Genomic DNA, 20,886 nt, shown 5'->3' with positions numbered 1-20,886 from the left:
TTACGTTAAAGACGAATATCAAACTATAATTGACAGTTTCAGCCGCTTGGTGGCAGCACCTGACGGTGAGTGAGTACGACGTTCGATTTTCTATTAAATTCTACATTTTTGTATATTGATCAGAACTTTAAACACATCAGTTATGTTTCTAAAGCCACTGACTTTGATTTGCATCTATGTTTGCATTTCTAAACTGTTTGAATCGTATTCAAACGCGTTTCATTTTAAATCAAATTCAATTCAATTTACTAAATTGATCCTTTAAGTGTCAACTTTCGTATTATCCGTGATCAATTTTATTGTTTATCAGTTTTTCAATTAACAGACAATTCAGTCTATAGACCCTTAATGTTTCAACCTTTTAACGCCAGTTTTTGATAATCGGCCCTCGGACTCGGACCACCTCCATTCTGTTTAGTGTTTGTGGCCGTCATGGCATGCGGGCCAATCCAGGCCAAGGGGGCTTAAAGGCTTAATCTCTAATAAACCCTTAAATACCTTACTGAACCTTAAAAGTTGCACACGATTTTTACTCTGGGACTACTAACGCGCCCCCTAGCTTGCAGCCCTTGACAGAATAGTTTCATTGGAACCCAATTCCATAGAGATTTAACCATTCAGTGCTGACTAATTTGTTCCCGAAGGCGCTGGAGATGATTTTAAAATCTTTTAAGAAATTCCACCCCAGTGTGTGGTATAACTAGGCATACAGTGCGCCTACCCTGCAGTGCGGTGTATCGTTAATTACTTATTATTTCACCATGTTTGAGAAAAGGTTCTGACATCTTTCAATAGAAATAAAACTAATAACATCAGCACACCGATATGCAGATCGCACTTAGCAAAGTTGTCACCAATTTACATCGCACTGTGGTGTAGACACTGCACTGTGGTGTAGACGCTGCACTGCCGTGTTACAGACTATTTTTTGTAAACTATGATCTAAGTGTTTATGAACCCTACATTTTGAAAACCTTCAAAGGAATTAACCCCTATAGACTATTTAGATACCGATTATTCCAACCCTATTTGGATAGATTGCTTTAGACCACAGCCTTGGTCTGAGTCCAAACCTTGGCTTGAGGCGTTTTAAAAGTGGGAGCCAGCGGTCAGACCCTGGCCTGTGGGCAGTTCCTCACTTTAATTGCCTAATCATGATTAAGTCTTAATTAAACAAAGGCTAAAAAATTGATACCTTTTTTCTCGTATCTGCTGAATTTAAAGTTGACCCGGCCGGCCGCCTATCTACCCTGTACATTACTTTTTTAAAAATCATGATCAAGCTAACAATAACAGACCCGGCAATTAAGGAAATGAACTGATTACAAATTTCATTTCAGTATACAAAATAAACCCTTTGCTGATTAGGAGAAATAAATCGTTTTATCTCAGCCTGATAATATTAATACCAGTTGCACCTTGATCGCTCAGCGCAGAGATCGCGCATCACATCTGCGACTCGAGACCGTGGCTTCGAATCAACGTCATTTTCTCTTCATTCAACAGCCGCGCCGGCTTTACTAGATGATAAGGCATGATGATTGTCTGATCAGATGGTGGTCCCTGAAGCAGCAAGCTGTCACCGCCACCGCGCTCACAAAGCTCGTCATCGATTACAGTGTGAATAGTTAGCTTGTGACATCCGTGAAATCTGATTTAATACGCGACTGTAGAGAAGTTACAAATAGTGTAAGTAGATATCGGTGTTCGTTATTACTGATTTTCGAACTGATTGCCTGGATCCAGTGCCGCGGACACTTAAGACTCTATCAGTTATAACATTGAAAATGAACTGTGAGTTATCTATAACTCGCAACTCTGAAATTGGGAACTATGATTAACTATAACTCAAAACTCTGGAACCTGGGGCTGGTTGCACAGTCATGGCTTGTATTTAAGACCAGTCTAAGACCAACATAGTTCTATAGCCAATCTAACAACGTAAGACCAGTCTTAAGATTTAAGACCAATTTTGGACTTAAGTCACAACTGTGCAACTGGCCCCAGGTCCTGTGATTCAACTCTTAATTCACAACTCTGGAACGCCAGTTGCGTAGTCATGGCTTAGATTTAAGACCATTCTAAGACCAACTCAGTTCTGTGGCCAATCTAACAAGTTAAGACCACTTTTGAGCTTAAGTCACGACTTTGCAACTGGCCCCAGTTGCTGGTTCCTGAGTTGAGACTTAAGTCCAAAAATGGTCTTGAATTTTAAGACTGGTATTAAGTTGTTAGATTGGTTACAGAACTAAGATGGTTTTAAATTGGTCTAAGCCATAACTTTGGAACTGGGCCCTGTGGTTTTGTGGGTTACGATAAACTTCTACCTGAAAACTTCTATCTTGCTTGTCTCCTAACATGGGTATTCAATATTCAAAATAACCATATTTTTTACCATAAGAATTTGAAATTTAAAAATGTCGTTAAACTGAAGCGGTTTTTGATGAAGAATTCTGTATAGAAATTTTAAAATGATAAATAACGAATTTATTTCAGGTGATTAAAATGTGGCAGAATTGAACGAACAGATTTTAATCGATTGCATTTGATTCAAGGAGAAAAAAATGCCGCGATTTCACGTGAAATCGTTTTTGACGGTGGCCATATTGATCGCCGTGACGATCGTGATTATATTCACGTTGGATCCGCCGACCGATCAGTCGTCGACCGACGGGTCGAGGGTGCACCGTCGATGGAAAGCGAGGATCGGCCGGAGAGGTTCGACGTCCGTGCGTGATGAAGGTCGCGCCGATGGCAGCAGCGCCGGCGTAGAGGACGTGGCGGCCGCGGCGTACCCGGCAGACGACCGCGTCACGTTCGCGCCGTACGACTTCGAATCGCTGCAAAAGATAAACAACGCCCGCGATCAAATAATCAAAGATACAGGTTCGTAAAACAGATTCCAGGTTCTGTAGTTCTTCTACGTTTAGTTTGTCTTTAGAGTTCGAATTACAGGGTGGCCCCACCGACCTGGAAAACTCTAGGAATCGCAGAAAAATCTTTTAAAAAATCAGGAAAACTCGGGGAATTTAATAATATTTACAAAAGCCTGGAAAACTCAGCCTCGGGGAATTTGGATATTTCATTGTCCTCGCGTTTCTTTATGACGACATGATTCATAAAAAATTAATGAAAATTAATTAATTTTCTTATCGAAAGGTTATCGTCAATATTCGTTCAACGTTCTGGCGAGTAATCGTCTGAGTTACACGCGATCGATACCGGATACAAGGCATCTGCTGTAAGTAAACGGGATTAACCCTTTACTTATAATATATAATATTATATTAGCTATAGCTGATATAAATCTCAGTATAGGCCTAGTTAACAAACATAAAATCCCACAGTAGATCTGTAGAAACAGTTGATTTCCTAACAGTTTCGGGAAGGGATGTAGCCGGATTGTACTCAGCATAATTTTGGAAATTCGTTTTTTCTCGATTCAGATGTAAAAGTCGTACGTACCCGGTAGAACTACCGGCGGCCTCTATAGTCATCTGTTTTTACAACGAAGCGTGGTCGGTATTGTTGCGTCTGCTCTATACAATCATACACAGAACTGCTGATCGGTATATACATGAGATTATACTACTGGATGACTTCAGTGAATACGGTAAGATCTCGTACGCTAGCGACACCTTGTGGGTGCTCACTTGCCACAAGTGGAATCCTCTATTGCTGCAGTAGTTGATGTCCTATTTCGCGCAAACAATGCCTGGTGGATGCTCACTTGCCAAATATAGAATCCTCTATTCTTACAGTGGTCAATGTCCAACTGCACACTAGCGACACCTGGTGGATCCTCACCACAAGTGGAATACTCTATTACCTTAAATAGTTGATGTCCTACTACACACTAGTGACACCTGGTGGATCCTCACTTGCCACAAGTGGAATCCTCTATGGCTGCCACAACTTGAATTCTCTATTGCTGCTATAGTAGTTGATATCCTACAGCACACTAGCGACACCTGGTGGATCCTCACTTGCCACGAGTGGAATCCTCTATGGCTGCCACAACTTGAATCCTCTATTGCTGCTGTAGTTGATATCCTACAGCACACTAGCGACACCTGGCGGATCCTCACTTACCGCAACAGTAATTGACATTGAAATATATTTCAGATGAGTTGAAAGCGCCGTTAGTGCGTTACATAAAGAGATTTCCGAAAGTGAAATTGATTCGCACGACGAAACGTGAGGGTTTAATCCGCGCTCGGTCGATCGGAGCGGCTCACGCTACTGGAGAGGTACGTCAACGCTTTATTGAGGGTTCAAAGATGATTTACGAAATAAAAATCGGTCGTGTTTAAACTTGAAATTAACAGCGTATCATTGGTTCAGTTCTTGGTTCAAAATCGATCTTAGCCACATGGAGAAACGATGTTTGTAGTTTTCACGCATGTATCCAAAATAGGGGTGCATCCGAGAATATCCTAATCACAGCATTCAGAGCCATCCTTCTCGCTTGTGGGAGGCTGCGAGGCTGGTAGTGGGTGGCTGCAAAAATACCCTAATTACTTGCAGACATCTTTGTAAGAAGAGTGAAAATATCTGTGACTATCGTGTCCGATTACAGTCAGTCATTTTTTCAAACTCAATAGAAAGAGTTGAACTTTATAGATGAAGAAATTAGAATATAACAACAAATATTTATAGTAAAGAAGGTTTTCAAAAGTAATAGTAAGATTTTTATTGATCTACTGATAGAACATTTCCACGAACGTCTGCTAAGATCGAGCATCATCGACACTTTCGCTTCTAGTTCAAATTTTTCTAGTTTCTAAACTGGTAAACCCTTCCAGCGCTGACTAATCAATACCCTATCGTGCTTGAGATAATTTAGAAATTTTGAAAAAATTGTATATAGTGTGTCTACACACCGCGACGCGGTGTATCATTAGTTAGTAATATTTAACTATGTTTGACAGGTGCTGCCATCTTTGAATAGAGATAAAAACTAATTACTTATTACATCAATACACTGCAGTGCGGTGTACTAACAAAATCTACCATCGATTTACGCACTGAAAGGGTAAAGCGTTGAATATTTTGCGGCAACTTACTAGCTGGGACAGGGTTTTTAACGCGTTGTTTATTAATTATCTATTCTCTATGCGATCGCGCTGCAGGTGTTGGTATTTCTAGACAGCCACTGCGAGGTGAACGTTCACTGGTTGGAGCCGATGTTGCAGCGGATTCACGAGAACCGCACGAACGTCGCGATTCCCGTCATCGACATCATCAATCAGGATTCGTTTAAGTACGAGTTGGCGCCGCTCGTTCGAGGCGGGTTCAACTGGGGCATGAACTACAAGTGGGACGGTATACCGAGCAGGTTGATCCCGAAAGAGGTCAACCGTTCGCTGCCGATAGAGTGAGTATTAACTAAGCCCGGTATTACCTGAAAGTCTTGACTGGATGGGAAGCACGGTCTTCAGTCTTGGGCCTGGACCAAATTGAGCTAAACCTGGGCTCACCCTTGCATATAATGACCCTTAGGCGCTTTGCTTGGTAAATCATGTATTTATGCTTTCGTTCTTTTGTAAATGAAGATGAGGGGTTAAAAAAAGCCTGGGCTTATCTCAAAGTCTCAACGGGGGAAATAGACCAAATTTGGCTAAGCCTGGTCTAGACATAAGTTTAAACCATGAAATTGGACGGAAGAGAGCTAAGCCTGGTCTTATCATAGGTTTCAACTATGAATATGGATCAAAGTGAGCTGAGCCTGGTCTTAACTTAAGTCTCGACCGTAGAACTGGACCAAAGTGAGCTAAGCCGGCGCTAAAGTCTCAATTGGGTCGGAACCTTGGTTTCCTGTTTTGAGTCTCAACAATCGAATCGGACCAAAAATTAGCTAAGTCGTGTCTTACCCCTAAGTTTAAACTAGAGATCAGGGGCCGGTTCCATAGACAGGGCTTAGACTTAAGACCGGTCTAAGACAAACTAAGTTCTATAGCCAATCTAACAACTTAAGACCAGGTTTAAGGTTTAAGACCACTTTTGGTCTTAAGTCTTGACTAAGAAACCAGCCCCTGGACCTAAATGCGTCTAAAAGCTACGTCTTATCTAAAGTATTGACTGCAAAACTGAACTGTGAGATACTTTGCCACTGGATCCAGAATTATATACATAAGATTGTTCTTAACTTAAGTTTAGACTGTGAAACTAGGCTTAAGTGAGATATGCCTGGTGTTATTATATATTATTCAAGATTGAACCGTAGAAATGGACCGATAAGGGCTTAGTCTAGTCCAATTTTGAGTCTTTACTAATGGAACTGGACTAACATGAGCTTAGAACTGGAATTTTGGTCTTATTATGCATATGACTTGGAACAACGAAAGAAGCTTAGGATCTTATATCTTTGGTTCTGTTTGTGTCTATTTTCAGAACCCCCAAAATGGCAGGCGGATTGTTATTATGTATATGACTTGATTGTTGAACCGGAATGAAAGAAGCTTAGCGTGGTCTTATCTTTGGTCCTGTGTTTATTTTACAGAACTCCCACAATGGCAGGCGGATTGTTCGCCATCGATCGGAAATATTTCTTCGAAATGGGCGAATACGACAAGGGCATGGAAACTTGGGGCGGGGAGAACTTGGAGATATCTTTCCGGGTGAGTCGACTACGAAATTGAAACCGAGAAATAAACCAGCAAATTTCAATTCGAAAATCTCCGCGAAAACTTATCCGATGTTGGCAGAAGTTTTACTGAAGAATTTTAGAAAAAATCCTTATCCATCGCAAACGTGCTGCCCCCTTTAGTCTGATTAGCGAATCATCATATGTGATGCCTGTTTCGAGCAGTTGTTAAAGGCCACTCGAAGGATCCGGTAATGTTTTAGAAAATCGATATTAATTCGGTAAAATCACAAATATAAACTTTTCGAAATCCGATCAAACTAAATCCACGGATACAACGAATTTGATTTTGCAGTCGCTGGTGACAAAACACCGTTTAGTTAAGCACAAGAAAAGTTTATATATGTGGTGTAAGGTAGTGTTAGGATTGGCGTTCGTCGCTTAGATTTCATCTTGCTTGTCTAATAGTAGACATTTAAATCAATATTTGGCTCCCATCTAGTTGGGAAATTAGGGCAAGTCCCATAGTACTTAGAAACTCGGTGACCGAAATCGAGAGCGAGGTTAGCACTTCAAATTTAGTATGATTTTTAAGTGTTATCGGTTTTATCTTGTCATAATGAAAAAATGTCAAATTAAGTATGATTTTTAAGTGAAATCGGTTTTATCTTGTCATAATAAAAAGATATCATTGGAAATAATTGTTTTGTCGTTGTATTTCTGTTATAGATCTGGATGTGCGGGGGTAGGTTAGAGATAATACCGTGCAGTCGAATCGGTCACGTGTTCAGACGTAACCGGCCGTACGGCGACCCGGCCGGGGTCAAGGACAGCATGACACGTAATTCACTGAGGGTCGCGCACGTCTGGATGGACGATATGATCGTAAGTATTTTAGGGAGGGCTGATTTAAGGGGGCCTCCTCGCTTACCCTTTATTGGTTTGAGGCCGGGGTTTTGTGTCGGCGTTAGCTTCAGCGTGCGGTAATCGGACCCTGGCAAGCGAGGATGTCCGGGGGCCAGATCGGTGGGAAAATGTGAATAATCGTGGAAAAAGGTTCTGACACGTCCGCTCGAAAAGTTGTGAAAAATATTTGAAAAACAAATTTGAAAAATCTGTTGGGGAAAAATGTTTTTAAAATTTCTGAACGACGGAAAAATGTGATGAATTTGTGAAAATCTCTGAAGAAAAGATGAAAATGCGCGAAAAATTCAAGAAAAGAGTAATCGAGTTACTTTCAGGGATGCCGTTTTCATGCCATGCAGGCTCTACTCTAGAATTTAGAATTTATGCACGAGCTGCGTTTTAAGTTTCCATAAATATTTTTTTTTAATCCGTCCCGATTGTGATCAATAAATAATCACATCTACCTTGATGTGAAAAATGAGTGAAAACTTCAAGAAAAAGTGTCTGTTAGATATTTTGATCCCATTTTATGCCATATAAAATTCAATGTGATTAGACGAATTTTCTCCTTTAAAGGCACCATCGACCCTTCTTACTATTCCACTTTTCTGCGGATAAAGATGTAAAATGTAAAATGTTTGCATCAAAATTCATCTCTCTGTAGTTTCCTGGATGATTTAATTCGATAAATGCTTATCCCGGACCACGGGACCAGTCAACTCGACGTGGGTTCGATTTTCTCGCAAGTCCGTCTGTAACTGGATCCTACATAGCTTGGAGGTCAATGAAATCGACGCAAATTCATTTTCAAGTTCATTTATTTTGATGCAACATTTTATAGAACCCTTCGAGACTTTCCATTCAACCTGCAGGCTTTGTCGTTATGGATACCTGATAACCGAGAGCGCGTCAGACTAGGGCACAAAGCCGATCTAAATCGATTGTTCATCGATTGACCGTGCTGCCATCTATCGGTTTCGACACGAATCATTATTTCCAAGTTGATGCAATTAATCCTTTATTTTACCGATACGACGAAACAAGGATGCCGATACTTATTTAGAAATTTCATAAAGATAATATATTTAATGATAAAATAGTATATTATTCCCTTCGATCTTAATATTTGATGTAGTATTGTTGATTTATTATCCAAATAGACACCGGTCCGTTCAATGGAGTAACCCTGGTATTAATCATAATGGAATTCCGTAATCCACTGAAAAAGTCAATAGACTTTTTAGGCCTAGATTTTTTTGCTCCCGGTCAGTGAAGCGTGGTGGGTGTACGCCTACATGCTTTACTTCAACCGGGAAAACATAACGAAAACAGCAAGTTCTTCCCTGGATATCACAACGTGTGTTGGGTTCAGCGTGGTAAATGGTGGCGATAAAATTCTTCACTTGACCTATGCTAACTGCTTGGTTTCTGTGGTTTGTTACGTGTTGTTTTCCGGTCATTCCATCTGATAGTACTGCTCGACAACAGCCGATACACAGCGGAAACATTGTGGTTTCATTTCAATAGATTAATCGTACATCTATTGTGGAACTGGATTCAGACCTGCAGAAGTAATCACGAAGATTCTGCTCTATCCCCTGAGAGCTATGTATCTCGCAGCTGAATCGGAATTATTCAGTAATTATTCGTTATTTCCGCTCACGAACTGAAGATAAAGCACAAACAAATTGAGCGCTCACTCGCATTATTATTGATAGATCGTATTTTTTACGATCTGTGGGTTTGAAACATGTAGTGTGCTGGTTGGGTAGGGGGCAGGTAAAAATGTTGGGGGAGAAATTGAAAATGAACCAACTTTGACTCAGAGTTAACTTACTGAAAATGAACTGAGTTCATATAGTTTACTCTTAACTCATGGATCCTGAGTTCGTAGTAAACTCATAACGTATAACTGTGTAAGTGGATCCTGAGTTCAGAGTTAATTCCGAAATATAAGTCCCACAATCACATGTTCGAAAGAGATTTTGAAAGATCAAAACTATAAAGATTTATCAAAACCTCAAATTTTCGGTTTAATTCTAAAAACCATATAAAAATCAGATTAACTCCAACTCCGCACTCTGTTATAAGATCCTGAGTTCAGAGTTAACTTTTAACGTATAACTATGTAATAGGATCCTGAGTTCAGAGTTAACTCTATCCCTCAACTGTGGAGCTAGACCCCAAAATCGGGGTTAAATCTAACTGACAACTGTGCAACAGGACCCTGAGTTTCGAGTTACTCGTTTTAAAACTCAACTCAGAATTGTGGACACAGATTTTTGACGCCTGCATTTTATGCCTCTCGTCACGATGACTTCGTTGCTCAGTAATTTAAAATTTAGTCAGTTATATATATTTCTATTTCAATTTTTTTTCAGAAGTATTACTTCATGATAAAACCGTCGGTGAAGTCGGTCGATTACGGGGATATCAGCGACCGCGTGGCGCTGCGTCAACGTCTGAAGTGTCGATCGTTTCGTTGGTATCTGACGAATATCTACCCGGAGCAGACGACGCCGTCGAATAAAACGAACAGTCTCGCCGCCGCGCGTAATCTACCGCCGAAAACTATGGCCATCGGTCCGGTTAGTATTTCATTATCAACTACCGTGTTTATCGCCGGTTGTCAGAGGAGGATAGGGAGGGGTTTAGTAGAGGGACTGATTAAAGAAAGGGAGAGAGAGAGAAAGGCAAGGAGGGAGAAGGGAGTGAAGGAAAGGGGAGGGGAGTGACATAGGTAAGAGAGGGGAGGGTGGGGATGATAGAAGACCGAGAGGGAGAGGAAGTGAGAGAGGGGCAAGTGAGAAAGAGAGGGTATACGCGAGAGAGGGAGAGGAGAGGGATAGAGAGGAGCTAAATGAAGAGAGGGAGAGAGGGTAAGTGAGAGTGAGAGAGGAGAGGTAGAGGGAGAGAGAGGGGCTCAATGTAGAGAGGGAGAGAGGGTAAGTGAGAGGGAGAGAGGAGAGGTAGAGGGAGAGAGAGGGGCTCAATGAAGAGAGGGAGAGCGGGTAAGTGAGAGTGAGAGAGGAGAGGTAGAGGGATAGAGAGGGGCTCAATGTAGAGAGGGAGAGAGGGTAAGTGAGAGTGAGAGAGGAGAGGTAGAGGGAGAGAGAGGGGCTAAATGAAGAGAGGGAGAGAGGGTAAGTGAGAGTGAGAGAGGAGAGGTAGAGGGAGAGAGAGGGGCTAAATGAAGAGAGGGAGAGAGGGTAAGTGAGAGTGAGAGAGGAGAGGTAGAGGGATAGAGAGGGGCTAAATGTAGAGAGGGAGAGAGGGTAAGTGAGAGTGAGAGAGGAGAGGTAGAGGGAGAGAGAGGGGCTAAATGAAGAGAGGGAGAGAGGGTAAGTGAGAGTGAGAGAGGAGAGGTAGAGGGAGAGAGAGAGGGGCTAAATGAAGAGAGGGAGAGAGGGTAAGTGAGAGGGAGAGAGGAGAGGTAGAGGGATAGAGAGGGGCTAAATGAAGAGAGGGAGAGAGGGTAAGTGAGAGTGAGAGAGGAGAGGTAGAGGGAGAGAGAGGGGCTAAATGAAGAGAGGGAGAGAGGGTAAGTGAGAGGGAGAGAGGAGAGGTAGAGGGATAGAGAGGGGCTAAATGAAGAGAGGGAGAGAGGGTAAGTGAGAGTGAGAGAGGAGAGGTAGAGGGAGAGAGAGGGGCTAAATGAAGAGAGGGAAAGAGGGTAAGTGAGAGTGAGAGAGGAGAGGTAGAGGGCGAGAGAGGGGCTAAATGAAGAGAGGGAAAGAGGGTAAGTGAGAGTGAGAGAGGAGAGGTAGAGGGATAGAGAGGGGCTAAATGAAGAGAGGGAAAGAGGGTAAGTGAGAGTGAGAGAGGAGAGGTAGAGGGAGAGAGAGGGGCTAAATGTAGAGAGGGAGAGAGGGTAAGTGAGAGGGAGAGAGGAGAGGTAGAGGGATAGAGAGGGGCTCAATGAAGAGAGGGAGAGAGGGTAAGTGAGAGTGAGAGAGGAGAGGTAGAGGGATAGAGAGGGGCTCAATGTAGTGAGGGAGAGAGGGTAAGTGAGAGTGAGAGAGGAGAGGTAGAGGGATAGAGAGGGGCTAAATGAAGAGAGGGAGAGAGGGTAAGTGAGAGTGAGAGAGGAGAGTAGAGGGATAGAGAGGGGCTAAATGTAGAGAGGGAGAGAGGGTAAGTGAGAGTGAGAGAGGAGAGGTAGAGGGATAGAGAGGGGCTAAATGAAGAGAGGGAGAGAGGGTAAGTGAGAGTGAGAGAGGAGAGGTAGAGGGATAGAGAGGGGCTAAATGAAGAGAGGGAGAGAGGGTAAGTGAGAGTGAGAGAGGAGAGTAGAGGGATAGAGAGGGGCTAAATGTAGAGAGGGAGAGAGGGTAAGTGAGAGGGAGAGAGGAGAGGTAGAGGGATAGAGAGGGGCTCAATGAAGAGAGGGAGAGAGGGTAAGTGAGAGTGAGAGAGGAGAGGTAGAGGGATAGAGAGGGGCTCAATGAAGAGAGGGAGAGAGGGTAAGTGAGAGTGAGAGAGGAGAGGTAGAGGGATAGAGAGGGGCTAAATGTAGAAAGGGAGAGAGGGTAAGTGAGAGTGAGAGAGGAGAGGTAGAGGGATAGAGAGGGGCTAAATGTAGAGAGGGAGAGAGGGTAAGTGAGAGTGAGAGAGGAGAGGTAGAGGGATAGAGAGGGGCTAAATGTAGAGAGGGAGAGAGGGTAAGTGAGAGGGAGAGAGGAGAGGTAGAGGGATAGAGAGGGGCTAAATGTAGTGAGGGAGAGAGGGTAAGTGAGAGTGAGAGAGGAGAGGTAGAGGGATAGAGAGGGGCTCAATGTAGAGAGGGAGAGAGGGTAAGTGAGAGTGAGAGAGGAGAGGTAGAGGGAGAGAGAGGGGCTAAATGAAGAGAGGGAGAGAGGGTAAGTGAGAGTGAGAGAGGAGAGGTAGAGGGAGAGAGAGGGGCTAAATGAAGAGAGGGAGAGAGGGTAAGTGAGAGTGAGAGAGGAGAGGTAGAGGGAGAGAGAGGGGCTAAATGAAGAGAGGGAGAGAGGGTAAGCGAGAGGGAGAGAGGAGAGGTAGAGGGAGAGAGGGGCTAAATGAAGAGAGGGAGAGAGGGTAAGTGAGAGTGAGAGAGGAGAGGTAGAGGGATAGAGAGGGGCTAAATGTAGAGAGGGAGAGAGGGTAAGTGAGAGTGAGAGAGGAGAGGTAGAGGGAGAGAGAGGGGCTAAATGTAGAGAGGGAGAGAGGGTAAGTGAGAGTGAGAGAGGAGAGGTAGAGGGAGAGAGAGGGGCTAAATGTAGAGAGGGAGAGAGGGTAAGCGAGAGGGAGAGAGGAGAGGTAGAGGGAGAGAGAGGGGCTAAATGTAGAGAGGGAGAGAGGGTAAGTGAGAGTGAGAGAGGAGAGGTAGAGGGAGAGAGAGGGGCTAAATGTAGAGAGGGAGAGAGGGTAAGCGAGAGGGAGAGAGGAGAGGTAGAGGGATAGAGAGGGGCTAAATGTAGAGAGGGAGAGAGGGTAAGTGAGAGTGAGAGAGGAGAGGTAGAGGGAGAGAGAGGGGCTAAATGTAGAGAGGGAGAGAGGGTAAGCGAGAGGGAGAGAGGAGAGGTAGAGGGAGAGAGAGGGGCTAAATGTAGAGAGGGAGAGAGGGTAAGTGAGAGGGAGAGAGGAGAGGTAGAGGGAGAGAGGGGCTAAATGTAGAGAGGGAGAGAGGGTAAGTGAGAGTGAGAGAGGAGAGGTAGAGGGAGAGAGAGGGGCTAAATGTAGAGAGGGAGAGAGGGTAAGTGAGAGGGAGAGAGGAGAGGTAGAGGGAGAGAGAGGGGCTAAATGAAGAGAGGGAGAGAGGGTAAGTGAGAGGGAGAGAGGAGAGGTAGAGGGAGAGAGAGGGGCTAAATGAAGAGAGGGAGAGAGGGTAAGTGAGAGTGAGAGAGGAGAGGTAGAGGGATAGAGAGGGGCTAAATGAAGAGAGGGAGAGAGGGTAAGTGAGAGTGAGAGAGGAGAGGTAGAGGGATAGAGAGGGGCTAAATGAAGAGAGGGAGAGAGGGTAAGCGAGAGGGAGAGAGGAGAGGTAGAGGGAGAGAGGGGCTAAATGAAGAGAGGGAGAGAGGGTAAGTGAGAGTGAGAGAGGAGAGGTAGAGGGAGAGAGAGGGGCTAAATGAAGAGAGGGAGAGAGGGTTTACGCGAGAGAGGGAGAGAGGAGAGGTAGAGGGAGAGAGAGGGGCTCAATGAAGAGAGGGAGAGAGGGTAAGCGAGAGGGAGAGAGGAGAGGTAGAGGGAGAGAGAGGGGCTCAATGAAGAGAGGGAGAGAGGGTAAGCGAGAGGGAGAGAGGAGAGGTAGAGGGAGAGAGGGGCTAAATGAAGAGAGGGAGAGAGGGTAAGCGAGAGGGAGAGAGGAGAGGTAGAGGGATAGAGAGGGGCTCAATGAAGAGAGGGAGAGCGGGTAAGTGAGAGTGAGAGAGGAGAGGTAGAGGGAGAGAGAGGGGCTAAATGAAGAGAGGGAGAGAGGGTAAGCGAGAGGGAGAGAGGAGAGGTAGAGGGATAGAGAGGGGCTCAATGAAGAGAGGGAGAGAGGGTAAGCGAGAGTGAGAGAGGAGAGGAAGAGGGCGAGAGAGGGGCTAAATGAAGAGAGGGAGAGAGGGTAAGTGAGAGTGAGAGAGGAGAGGTAGAGGGAGAGAGAGGGGCTAAATGAAGAGAGGGAGAGAGGGTAAGTGAGAGTGAGAGAGGAGAGGTAGAGGGAGAGAGAGGGGCTAAATGAAGAGAGGGAGAGAGGGTTTACGCGAGAGAGGGAGAGAGGAGAGGTAGAGGGAGAGAGAGGGGCTAAATGTAGAGAGGGAGAGAGGGTTTACGCGAGAGAGGGAGAGAGGAGAGGTAGAGGGAGAGAGAGGGGCTAAATGAAGAGAGGGAGAGAGGGTAAGCGAGAGTGAGAGAGGAGAGGTAGAGGGAGAGAGAGGGGCTAAATGAAGAGAGGGAGAGAGGGTAAGCGAGAGTGAGAGAGGAGAGGTAGAGGGAGAGAGAGGGGCTCAATGAAGAGAGGGAGAGAGGGTAAGTGAGAGTGAGAGAGGAGAGGAGAGGGAGAGAGAGGGGCTAAATGAAGAGAGGGAGAGAGAAGGGAGAGGCTGAAGGAGATGGAGAAGAGAAGGGCTGAACGAAGAGGGAGGGGATGATAAAAGGGAGAGACGGGTAGCAGAAGGTAGCGTGTGGATAGTGAACAACCGGACTGTATTTAACTTATGATTGTTTTCATCGGCAGATCAATCTGATCGGGACAAACTTGTGTTTGGCATCGGCCGAACAGATTTACACCAAACGCGCGAACATCATCCTTCGCAAGTGTAACAACGAATCCGACCAGGTAGGCGTGGCCCGGGGGCGTGGCTTAAACGTGTCAATCAAATCAACCCTCACACTCATTACGTAATTGAATGAAACGAAAATTTTTCGACGTCAAATTTTTGTTTCGTCAGGATTGGAACTTTCAAACCGACCTATCGCTGATGCTCGCTAAGATGTTGTGTTTACATCACTTGGACACGTCGACCAATCACAAACCGCGCCTGATGAAGTGTAACTACGGCGAAAAACTGGAACACTGGAAATTCCACGATATCCGCAGTTGGATGGTAAATATATAAACTTACAGTAATGAACCAGATTTCAGTTCCACAGTTGTGCGGGTTTAAATTGACTCTTAAATCCAGTTCCACAGTTGTGTGGGTTTAATTTGACTCTTAAATCCAGTTCCACAGTCGTGTGGGTTTAAATTGACTCTTAAATCCAGTTCCACAGTTGTGTGGATCTAATTTGACTCTGGATCCAGTTTCACAGTAGTGTGGGTTTAAATTGACTCTTAAATCCAGTTCCACAGTCGTGTGGGTTTAAATTGACTCTTAAATCCAGTTCCACAGTTGTGTGGATCTAATTTGACTCTGGATCCAGTTTCACGTTGTTTGGGTTTATATGACTTTTTCACAACTAAAGAACTGCTAGGTCCTGACTCGAATAGTCAGTCAGTACCAGGGGGAGGGGGTTATTCTAAAACTCTTCCTTCCTTATGCACATCCATTGACCACAATTTTGTTTTTACGTTCCAGGGTTCAGTTCTGCATACTGCTTCCAGAAAATGTCTCGGGGTCCCTCGCGCGTCAGAAGGCGCCGTTTTGGAAGTACAAGATTGTCAAACTTTCGTCGAAACTCAACAATTCCGATTGAATCCAAAATATAAACGCTTCTAAGCTGTTTTAAAAAGATCACAGTACAAACCCTTGTCTTAGTAGACACATCCTCCCTCAGCAGGGATTTGAACCTGATGACATCATGAGACTCTGTCACAGTACAAACCCCTGCCCCTAGTAGACACATCCTCCCTCAGCAGGTATTTGAACCTGATGACATCACGAGACTCTGTCACAGTACAAACCCCTGCCCCTAGTAGACACATCCTCCCTCAGCAGGAATTTGAACCTGATGACATCGTGAGACTCTGTCACAGTACAAACCCCTGCCCCTAGTAGACACATCCTCCCTCAGCAGGGATTTCAACCTGATGACATCATGAGACTACCACAATCCAAAAGGATGTGTCTACTGTGACAGAGTCTCAAGATGTCATCAGGTTTAAACATATGCCGAGGGAAAGGCCCTTATATATATTGCATTGAGTCAAGCCATCACTAATCAGTATTTTGTATTTAGTTTTATGACAATAATTCACACGGAATGGTGTTTGTTGTGTTTGTTGTATTTGTTGTATTTTTGTCTTCCATTTGCAAAGTCATAACTAAAGAAAATGGATACCTTGTTTATTATTTCTGCTGCCAGATTTAATAACTTCCCAAGACTTTTAAAAACCCATAAAAATCCTGATTAAAAGTCGAACGCTTTTCATGAGAACAGGCCTGCGGGGATCTGTTCGTTACAACGAAATCCCGCGCTGTACGGATTAAAGCATTTCTTTTTAAATAACGCTACGGGATAAAGTATGTTTTATAATTGGTGCTAAACACGAAAAAGAAATTGAAAAAAAGAGAGAATAGATGAATTTTATATTTCTATGAAACGCGAATGTTTTATGAAATAAAAAAATTATGCATTTTGAAATAGTTTTTGTCAATTGGTTTATTGTTTATGTGCTGTGTGTTCGGCCAGTTCAGACTAATAACTTCACACGTGCTAATGCAACTACTCAGGGCCCAGTTACACAGTTGTGAGTTAGAGTTTTAAAGTTAGTTCATTTTCGATGATTTAACTCAGAGTTAAATCTAAACTCGGAACTGTGGAACTGGACCCGAGATATCTGGTACACAAGGATAATGGCTATAGGAATGAGGATGGCTGGGGGTACAACGCCGTATTGAGTACTGACTCCGAGTCGGGATATAGGGTACCAGTACCCTCAGCGTGAATTAAAGGGTGGACTCTTAGGGGTTCGGACCCCAGAAGCTATTAACACATAGATTGTACAAGGATCGAACCCGGGACATCCGCTTAGTTTAAGATAAGATAAGATAAGATAGTTTATTACACTCGAACCAAAACTTTTGGTACATAGAATAATGATACTATGATCGCCATCTATTGGATTTTGGATGAACTCACTAGATAGCTCTTATTTGTCTCACTGACTCTTCTTCAATGGGTTGAAATCACACTCGCCATCTGGTGGATTTCTATGCTACCACAGTCTAATAATGGTTATATCCACCAGATGGCGAGTGTGATTTTAACGGATTAAAGAAGAGTTAGTGAGACAACTAAGAGCTATCTAGTCAGTTCAGCCAAATTCCAATAGATGGCGATAACGTTAAAAAATCTTGATATCCCTCCTCGTCGGACACCCTGTACATCCTCTATTCAGCATCAGGACCACTCTGAATCAGTATCAGTAATTACTGGGTTTGAACCCGACACCCCTGTATCCTCTATTCAGCATCGGGGCCACTCTGAACCAGTATCAGTAATAACTGGGTTCGAATCCGGGACACCCACATCCTCTATTTAGCATCGAGAGTATCAGTAATTACTTGGTTTGAACCCGAGACACCCCTAAACATCCTCTATTCAGCATCGGGACCACTCTGAATCAGTGTCAGTACATTTTCATTTTTGTAGTTCATTTTCAATTAGAAATGTCACAGGTGAAGTCAAGTTTGTAGAAGTGATAAGTAGTGATTTTCCTGAAGCGAAGCAGATTACACCAAAAGGATGTGTCTACTGTGACAGAGTCTCAAGATGTCATCAGGTTTGAACATATGCCGAGGGAAAGGCCCTTATATATATTGCATTGAGTCAAGCCATCACTAATCAGTATTTTGTATTTAGTTTTATGACAATAATTCACACGGAATGGTGTTTGTTGTGTTTGTTGTATTTGTTGTATTTTTGTCTTCCATTTGCAAAGTCATAACTAAAGAAAATGGATACCTTGTTTATTATTTCTGCTGCCAGTTTTAATAACTTCCCAAGACTTTTAAAAACCCATAAAATCCGGATTAAGAGTCGAACCTTTTTCATGAGAACAGGCCAGCGGGGATCTGTTCGTTACAACGAAATCCCGCGCTGTATGGATTAAAGCATTTCTTTTTAGATAACGCTACGGGATAAAGTTTTTTTAATAATTGGTGCTAAACACGAAAAAGAAATTGAAAAAAAGAGAGAATAGATGAATTTTATATTTCTATGAAACGCGAATGTTTTATGAAATAAAAAAATTATGCATTTTGAAATAGTTTTTGTCAATTGGTTTATTGTTTATGTGCTGTGTGTTCGGCCAGTTCAGACTAATAACTTCACACGTGCTAATGCAACTACTCAGGGCCCAGTTACACAGTTGTGAGTTAGAGTTTTAAAGTTAGTTCATTTTCGATGATTTAACTCAGAGTTAAATCTAAACTCGGAACTGTGGAACTGGACCCGAGATATCTGGTACACAAGGATAATGAATACAAGGCTGCTACAGGAATGAGGATGGCTGGGGCACAACGCCGTATTGAGTACTGACTCCGAGTCGGGATATAGGGTACCAGTACCCTCAGCGTGAATTAAAGGGTGGACTCTTAGGGATTCGGACCCCAGAAGCTATTAACACATAGATTGTACAAGGATCGAACCCGGGACATCCGCTTAGTTTAAGATAAGATAAGATAAGATAGTTTATTACACTCGAACCAAAACTTTTGGTACATAGAATAATGATACTATGATCGCCATCTATTGGATTTTGGATGAACTCACTAGATAGCTCTTATTTGTCTCACTGACTCTTCTTCAATGGGTTGAAATCACACTCGCCATCTGGTGGATTTCTATGCTACCACAGTCTAATAATGGTTATATCCACCAGATGGCGAGTGTGATTTTAACGGATTAAAGAAGAGTTAGTGAGACAACTAAGAGCTATCTAGTCAGTTCAGCCAAATTCCAATAGATGGCGATAACGTTAAAAAATCTTGATATCCCTCCTCGTCGGACACCCTGTACATCCTCTATTCAGCATCAGGACCACTCTGAATCAGTATCAGTAATTACTGGGTTTGAACCCGACACCCCTGTATCCTCTATTCAGCATCGGGGCCACTCTGAACCAGTATCAGTAATAACTGGGTTCGAATCCGGGACACCCACATCCTCTATTCAGCATCGGGACCACTCTGAATCAGTGTCAGTACATTTTCATTTTTGTAGTTCATTTTCAATTAGAAATGTCACAGGTGAAGTCAAGTTTGTAGAAGTGATAAGTAGTGATTTTCCTGAAGCGAAGCAGATTACACCAAGCCTAGGCGTGCTGCGCGGGAACTCGATGATCCCGAAGCCTCCATTTTCCAATTTGTAATTAATTCCCTTTAGAACCATCGGCTTCAACCGCTAAAACAAAAAGACCAACCATATCTACATTTGGTAACAAAGAGATTTTATTTTACTTCATTAAATATGTACAACCCGCCTCGATAACAATTAATATTAATACTAATAATAATTATAATGATAATAATAATAATAATAATAATAATAATAATAATAATAATAATAGCTGCACTACAACAAAAATTCATATTCACTAACTGATGAGTCCTATATGATAATAGATATTACTGGTACATGTACGACAAACCTTGCTTAATTCCACATTCTATGTTCAATTTGAGAGTAAGAAATCATGTTTTAACCGTAGATGTCAAATCTTGAATTTGACTTCAAAGTTAAAATTAGTTCATGTGAAAATGAAATCTTAGGCTTAAAAAAATGATACCTTGTTCGTGCTAATCGGCCGGGTCATTTTCGTTAAACCGCAATATCAACTTTAAATAAAATTCAGCAGAAATGAGAAAACAAGGTATCCATTTTAAGCATTAGAACATGTCGAGTACTTTTCCAAACGCCGTATCTAATCGGAGAAATGCGGAATGAGGTTTTGCCTTTGAAAAAAAACTATTTTACTCACATCGGCGGAACTGGATATAGTTTCATAAACGCTCGAGGACGATGCATGCGTTCTACTAGTACTTGTACTATCGTTGCATAGGCAGAGAAGACAATAAAGCTACCATAATCATGTAGAAATATCAATAATAATAATAATAATCACTACATGAGAAATACATAATTAGTATAAAAATAGTTACTAAAGCTAACATCATAATCGATTTCACAATTGTCGATGATTCAAGTAATCGAAGCATCGCGTCGATATTTATATATTTTTCATTGATAGAAATGCATTTTTCTGATAAATTATAAATTACCCGATATCGAATTATTTAAAAATACTCGGCCTAATACGGATATCGTCATATCTACAGACCTGGTGTCCCCCCTACAGGCATTCCATACTTTATCGATATTCATTCAATTTGTGATCGTGCACACTTCACATGTGTTCAGTGCTTCATCAGGGATATTTCTAATTGAAAATGAACTACAAACACTAGACATGAGACATTTTATCAGCATACTTTCAAAAACTGACCACACTTCACATGAGTTCAGAACTTCACCCGACATTTCAATTCCAAATGATGAACTACAAACACCAGACATTGTGCTGATAAAATGTCTAATGTCTGGTGTTTGTAGTTCATTTTCTATTAAAAATGTCTCAGGTGAAGCACTGAACACATGTGAAGTGTGGACGATCAGTTTTTGAAAGTGTGCTGATAAAATGTCTAGTGTCTGATGTTTGTAGTTCATTTTCGATTAAAAATGTCTCAGGTGAAGCACTGAACACATGTGAAGTGTGGATGATCAGTTTTTGAAAGTGTTCTGATGAAATGTCTAATATCTGATGTTTGTAGTTCATTTTCGATTAAAAATGTCTCTGGTGAAGCACTGAACTCATGTGAAGTGTGGACGATTAGTTTATGAAAGTGTTCTGATCAAAAGTCTTCTTACAAAAACAAATCATCCATCCTTCACAAACAATACTGAATATCCGTTAGTGGTGGTTTCCAGCTCGGAGTATGTCGGAT

The 20,886-nt window shown here is 42.7% G+C and overlaps 1 protein-coding gene across 3 annotated transcripts; it reads left to right on the top strand.

The window, feature by feature from the left end:
- The first annotated feature begins 40 nt into the window (after positions 1 to 40).
- Positions 41 to 16,571, top strand: LOC141912052 (polypeptide N-acetylgalactosaminyltransferase 11-like). 3 transcript variants are annotated; one of them, XM_074803225.1, is made up of 13 exons: positions 41 to 65; positions 1,341 to 1,689; positions 2,497 to 2,886; positions 3,160 to 3,241; positions 3,447 to 3,613; positions 4,126 to 4,250; positions 5,133 to 5,377; positions 6,503 to 6,620; positions 7,316 to 7,471; positions 9,874 to 10,080; positions 14,676 to 14,777; positions 14,890 to 15,045; positions 15,517 to 16,571. In XM_074803225.1, exons 3-13 carry the CDS (start codon positions 2,565 to 2,567, stop codon positions 15,655 to 15,657), a joined length of 1,821 nt encoding a protein of 606 aa, XP_074659326.1. In that variant the 5' UTR covers positions 41 to 65; positions 1,341 to 1,689; positions 2,497 to 2,564; the 3' UTR covers positions 15,658 to 16,571. The 3 variants fall into 3 exon arrangements, with proteins under 3 accessions (XP_074659326.1, XP_074659327.1, XP_074659329.1); XM_074803226.1 differs by having other exon boundaries at positions 42 to 69; positions 1,507 to 1,689; XM_074803228.1 differs by having other exon boundaries at positions 43 to 65; positions 1,507 to 1,689.
- The last annotated feature ends 4,315 nt before the right edge of the window (positions 16,572 to 20,886 follow it).

This window comes from Tubulanus polymorphus, chromosome 10, assembly GCF_964204645.1.
Source record: "Tubulanus polymorphus chromosome 10, tnTubPoly1.2, whole genome shotgun sequence".
In the NCBI taxonomy this organism is placed as follows: Eukaryota; Metazoa; Nemertea; class Palaeonemertea; order Tubulaniformes; family Tubulanidae; genus Tubulanus; species Tubulanus polymorphus.
The sequence above is the reverse complement of the archived record's forward strand: the minus strand, read 5'-3'. Positions and strand labels throughout refer to the sequence as shown.